The 6,384-nt window shown below is 47.8% G+C and overlaps 1 protein-coding gene across 1 annotated transcript; it reads right to left on the bottom strand.

Annotated features, from left to right (window-relative positions):
• Positions 1–225: 225 nt before the first annotated feature.
• Positions 226–6,121, bottom strand: LOC102442769 (apolipoprotein L2-like; the record flags this gene model as incomplete). The annotated part of the gene is made up of 4 exons (XM_023749092.1): positions 6,099–6,121; positions 1,333–2,217; positions 358–489; positions 226–305 (listed from the first exon to the last, which is right to left on the bottom strand). Coding segments are annotated over exons 1-4 (1,120 nt in total), but the record flags the coding sequence as incomplete, so codon positions are not given.
• Positions 6,122–6,384: the final 263 nt, after the last annotated feature.

Raw genomic sequence — 6,384 nt, 5'->3', positions numbered from 1 at the left:
TGCTTCCTACATCTCCCCCTTTTTTGTATTTAAGCTACTACAATAAACATAAAAGTTTTAAGGCTCGGCTATTAAAACAATGCCATTGCAAAAAAAAAAAAAAAAAACTACACACAACATTTTACTATTTCTACAAAATGAAAGTTTCAGCTACAAAATGAAAGTTATCTACTCAGAGTCCTCAGATTTGGCCGTGCAAGACTTTACAGAAACCTGGCAGCTCACCAACGCTAGTCAGAATCTCGGCCCCTTGCATACCCTTCATTTCTTCTTCTGCATTGTTGTCATTGGGGCAAGTCTCAGTCCTGTGAACATAGGGACAAAGATCTTCTCTGGGTCCCCTGTACCTCCTCCTACCGCTGGTGCCGCTTCTCCATCTCCTCGATGAGGAGGCCCGACAGCTGCCGCAGGTCGGTGAGCCTCTGTGGAATGGTCTCAAAATTCAGGCTGCTGCAGTCGGTGACAATGCTCTGGCTTCTCTCAACGATTCTGTCAATGCAACGATGTCATTGGTGCGAAGATGGTGTTAATGCAAAGATGTCGTTGATGTGAGGCTGAAGCTGTTGGATTTCCTCCTGGAGGGTCTGATTTTTCTTTATAGTCTTCAGATTTGGATTGAGGTCATCAACTACAGACTATATCAGACAGTCCTTAGACAACACTCCTTAACAAAATAGCCTAGCCTGGCTCTAAGCATCCCATGGGCCAGGACTTCCATCCTTTGCTTTACAGTTCCTAACAAAATGTAAGAAATTTAAAAATGCTTAATTGAACATTGTTTTAGAGATCCCTTTCCTAAGATCCTGAATTTCCCATGTTGTACACCCAGCTGCTTATCAAACCTCGCTCCATACCTTACTTTTGCTTTCTGAACATGCCTCATGGGAGCATCTTTCACCTTACAATTGTAGTTCCCCATACTCAGGCCCCATGTTGGGCGCCTCATGTGCGGCCAGGTTCCATGAGCCTGAGGATGGTGGTGAAGGGTTAAAGAAGACAGACAAGAGAATACAGCTGGGGCTAGGTCGGATCACTGTGCCTAGATCAGGAACTAGTTACCCAGCCTGCAAGCACAAGCTTTAGTTTATGGTCAGAGCACACAAAGCAAAACAAGGGAAGTGGTCAACATGTTTACAATGTTCTTGTGAGTTTCACCTTGTTTTGGTAGCACTTGTTGCACCTCCTACAGCCCATCAGCTACCTAGGAAGGAACTAGGGAGGTCTATAAGGTTAAGCGTAATTATTCTAGGAGTGCTCTGCCCTCCTTGCTGGGACTTGTTTGTGGCTCTGCTACAGGTCAGTCTGAGGCTTAACCCTATAGCCACTCCCTACATCTGGGAAAACAGAGTCAGTTCCTCCTGTAGACTTTTGTGAATGCAGGTGATTTCTTTCAACATGCTCTCCAGCTCCTGGGCCTGCTTCCTCAACTCTTCAGCCGATGGAGCCTTTGCGCCCTCATGTAAGTGCTTTGACTCTTTCACTAGCTGGATTACATCCACGAGAAGGAAAAAACCTGCAGTGGCTATACCAGCAATTCTGGCTCCTTTGCTCATTGTCAGAGCAGTGCCAGCAAAAGCTTTCTGTAGCTGCTTGCTGCTTTGGCCTGAGATTGTCCCAGTGCGAATGACACTTGTAGCCTCAGCTGCAAAGAGAGGATTGGATTTGGCCAGCTTGAAGGCCTGGCAATTCTCCAAAATATCTACCAGGGATTGGCTGCACTTTTTTAAAAGGAGCCCAATTTTGAATGTGTTGCGATGTAGATCCTCCATGACCAAGTTCCCTGTGTCATTGCCAGTTGACACTAGGCGGCTGGCTTTGGCTTTTGCTGACTTTTTCTTTGCGAAGTCCACTATGCCGGCGGTCACACTGGTCACAGAAGCTGCTGCCCCCAGTCCCACCCCAGTTGCCCAAAGCACCAGACTAGCTCCTGCTGTCACAGGTGCCAGAGACAGGCCAACGATGGTCAGAATGCCAGACACAATGCCCGTGGAAGAGGCCGCCACTTGGGTGATGGTGCAGTCCTTGTGTACCTTGTCAACCTCATCCGCAAGTGTGTAGAGCTTTCCTATGCATTCCTCAAGTTCCTGTTTCACCTGAGGAAACGCCTTCATAAAGGTATCCACATGCAGCTGGTCTGCTGAGGACATGTCTTTGTCCTCCACGGCCATGAGTGTTTCCAGCTGGCGCAAGTCTTCATAGAGTGCATCTGCCTCATCCCTGTAATAATGAATGACAGGTGATTAACAAAGGCAGGTGTATGAATTGCTAAAGCTGAAACCACTGATTGGATGAGCTGGTGCAAGAAGCCCTATTCTCTATGGTGGGAACATGTGCATCTACTCAGAGTCCCTGAGATTACACCACATTGGCAGCCACCCATTCTGACTGGAAGCAGTCACCAAGCCACACTGCCTTCCCTCTGGTCAGGGTTACTCCAGTGAGAATAGAAGAGGGTCCCACAAGGAGGTCAGGAGCCCTCCAGCCGACAGTCAGGGTTGGAGGACATATTCACCCAGAGTCCTCTAGCCCCAGCAGAGAGGGGATCAAATCAGGGAAGAAAGAAATGTGCCCCCTGCCACTGCTCGGCCCTCCATTATTAGGCCCCTGGCCACCTTAGTCCTGTACCCACATGCCTCAACTGCCTCACTCTAGTCCCAGCCAAGCCTTCCAACCAGTCCTCCCACCAGGACCACCCTGGCTCCATCCAACTCCGGGCTCTGACCCTGCTTCAGGCCTCTCAGGGCCTCCAGACAAGATGACTGCACTTGCTTTTTCACCCTTGATCATGCAGTTCACCCCAAGGTCTTCACCATAGTCATATCAGACAGACTTGCCATTCCATTGAAGAGGGAGATGAAATAAGCCCACAGCCCCAGAGTTGGGCGGAGATACAGTCAGTTTTCAACCCAACAAGGTCCAGCTTCACTTCAGCTCTCTACCTTCCAGGCCAGCAAGACCCTGAAGAGTTTGTACAATCCCTTTCTTAGGGAGAGCAGGCTCTCTAGCCAAAATCCCCAGGGACACACACTGTGCCAGGAATTTTCTGGCTTGTCCCACAGGAAGTCCTACGTGGTTCTCATATTCAACAAGAAGACGCTTGGGCCCTGTGTTTTCCCCGCATCTTTTTAAAAGTTCATGTCAACTGACCACCTACTATGTGTCAGTCATTAGGCTAAACAGTTTACATGCATTATCCTATTTTCCTCACAATGAAATAGAAATGATGAATAAGACAGAGAGTGGTTAAGTAACAGGCCCAAGGTCACATAACCCTCCCCCTGCAGGCCTCATCTCTTCTCAACCGGGGCCCTTCTCTGCCAACAAATGATATGAAGGAAATGTTCCTCATGGACTGTTGAGAAAGAACTTCTTCAACCCCAAGCACAGGACCCTGCCTGGAGGAGTGTGCCTGCCAGAGGAATCTAGATCCAGGGGGAGATGGGGTGACAACACAGGCATCCCCTGGAGGTTACCTGGGCAACTTGGCTGCAGCCACAAATCTCTTCCAGGCTTCATCACTTAGCAGGCATTGCAATTTCTCTTTGTTCCTTGGGTCTATTAAATATTCAATAACTTCAACAAAGTCTTTTCCCTCTAGATGGAAAGAAAAAAGAATAAGGTTAGAACAAATTGTGGTAGAATGGAAATTGAATTGAGTATAAACAAAGTGGTTAAATGTTCGTCTTCCTCAGCAGCTGTCACCTGGGGGACTTTTTAAAAAAATCTGGGGTACTTTTGTTGAGTCACCTGGTGTTATGGACAGAACTGTCCCCCCAAATTTATATATTGCAGGCCTGACACCCCATGTGACTGTACTTTTTCATTTATTTTAAATATGTTTTTATTGCTTTTTATATAGAGAGGAAGGGTGAAGTATAGAGGTGGAATCATCAATATGAAACAAGCATAAATCCGTTGCCTCCTGCTAGTCCACTACTGGAGATCAAACGCGAAACCCAGGCACATGCCCTGAATGGGAATTGAACCAGTGACCTCTTGGTTCTTGGGTCAGCTGTCAATCACTGAGCAACAATGGCCAGCCCCCATGTGACTGTATTTTATAAGGTTAAATGAGGTCATAAGTGTGAGACCTAATCCAATATGAATGGTGTCCTTATGAGATGAGGGAGAGACACTAGTTCTCTCCCTCTCCCACTTGTTTCTATTTCTCTCTCTCTCTCTGTATAAATCAATAACTTTTATAAATCTTTTAAAAAATGTGTGACTCTCAGGGATTTGGGAGACTCTGGAAATTCAGATAAGGGACTGGGGACTGGTGTATGTTTTGTGTGTGCAGAGATGGAAATGTGTTTCCTGCCATATACACACAAGATATATTATTAGTATTTCACAGAAAAGAAAGCGAAACTCAGACAGGAAAAGAAGGCCCAAAGCCAAGAAGCAGAAAGCTCAAAGATGCAATCCAAGGCCAACCATCAGACATTTCCTTACAGTAGGTTGAAGCCTCCTTATGTTTCAAAAGTTCATGTGATTTCTGAATCCTACCCTATAGGTTACCTATGGGATTTTTATAAATTTGAAAATAACATTTCAGATCACATGCCACTGATGGAGTAAAGCTACCAGGCAAAGAGGATTCTTCCTGCTTCTCACAGGTGATCCAAGGTGGGCAGTGGAGGGGTGTCTTCAGGTGGTTGGGGGTTGGAGCCTCAGCTCTAATCCTGTGATCAATCAGTATCAGCTCTCCCCCCTCCAGGCTGGCCTCAGGGGCCACAGCTCCTAGCAAGCACCTCTGACCCCACCCTCGCCCACTTCTAAAACAAGAGGTCATCTTGTTTGTCCATAGGAATGGACCTGAGAGTCTGCTCAGGAGCGGCAGGCTTCTGATCTGTCCTCTCCTCCCTTATGCTGCAACAGGAACAAGTTTTATCCTCTCCTGGGGGGGTGATTTGGTTGCCTAGGCAACGCAGTGTTGATTTGGGTGGGTGGAGGGGTGTTTTCTCCATTTCTTGCTTCATCCACTGAGGGAGAAAGTAAACCAGGGTTTAGATGGAGGGAACCCAGAGTACTGCATCTGTGTATTTGTGGGCTAGGCTGTGGGTGGGTGTGGGAAATAACAAAGCGGGCCTCTGCCGGGGTATCTGAGATCAACAGAAGTTCCTGCCTGACAGTCACACCTGGTACGCAGGTGTTTATAATTGGGAGCACAGATCAGGGCCCAGCACAGCTGTGGGGGGTGGCAGTTCTTTGGAGGGGAAGGTTTCCACCAGGAACTAGCAGGTTCCAGTTACGGGGGACAAGAAATTCCAACCTCCCATGGGCTGCCCTGGCCTCGTTGGAGTCATTGCATGAGTTGCAGAGGACGGGAGGCAGTGATCAGCCTGAGGAGAGAGCCAGGAAGGAGGCCCTCCCACTGACTCCTGGTTGAGGGGACTCCCATTGGTCCCTCATGGGGGTTCAAGGACACTCATCAATGCCCTTGGAGGTTCTTGATTCCTGTGTAGCTTAACCAGCCTAGAGATGCTTCTCTTAATTCTAGATCATAAGCAGGAACCAGCTAGAGAGGAGGAAGCTGACTACCTGGGCAGATCCCATCAGCTTCTGAGGTCATGGTGTCAGCACTGGGATCTCAGAGTTTCCCCTTCAGCTCACCAGTCTGTGTCCAACTGGAAGGAGGTGTCACTTCACCCTTGGGGAAGAGAAAACAAATTTTGGGGTCGGAGGTGAGCCATATGAGCAACAGGGAGCAGCGAGAGGCTCTGTCTCAGGAGTTTCTTTCAGGGAAGGCTGCAAGTGCCAAGATGGACTCAATGCACTGTGTTTCCATGTCTGCCAGCATCTGCTGGCTACTATTTAAGAGAAGGTACTCACCTCACTCCAGCGCACTCTAAGCCAAGTGACAATCCTGTTGTCCTGTGGTGGCACAACGAGAAGACCATCAGACAAGGAAACACACAGCTGAGGAGTCATAAAACCAAAGAGGGAATAAGACCAGGAAGCAATAAAACACGAAAGATGGGAGGAATGTTTTGGAAATGACTTGAGGTTGGGGACATTGTGTTTATTAATCACTCAGCTAATATTGATGGTGTGTCCACCACAGGCTCCTTACGAGTTCCCTCACCAAATTCTCTCACACATTCCACGTGGTGGGCGCCATGGTGGCTCCCATTGGAACGTGGTGGAAACCATCACAAAGTCTAGGTTTTCACCTGAACTCGGGTTATCCCAAGTCTCACAGTAGGGCTAGAGCTAGGACTCCAGCCCAAGTCTTCCTGATCCCAATCCTGTGTTTGTGAGGACTAGGCTCGACTCTCTTTTATATACAAAAACATTTATTAATGTGTCTGTGTTACTTGTAAATGACTCTTCTCATTCCCAAAGGATGTCTTGCACCCTATGCCAAGTCTCTGTGTTGATAAA

The sequence above is a fragment of the Myotis lucifugus genome, unplaced genomic scaffold, assembly GCF_000147115.1.
Source record: "Myotis lucifugus unplaced genomic scaffold, Myoluc2.0 scaffold_2747, whole genome shotgun sequence".
Lineage (NCBI taxonomy): Eukaryota > Metazoa > Chordata > Mammalia > Chiroptera > Vespertilionidae > Myotis > Myotis lucifugus.
The sequence above is the reverse complement of the archived record's forward strand: the minus strand, read 5'-3'. Positions and strand labels throughout refer to the sequence as shown.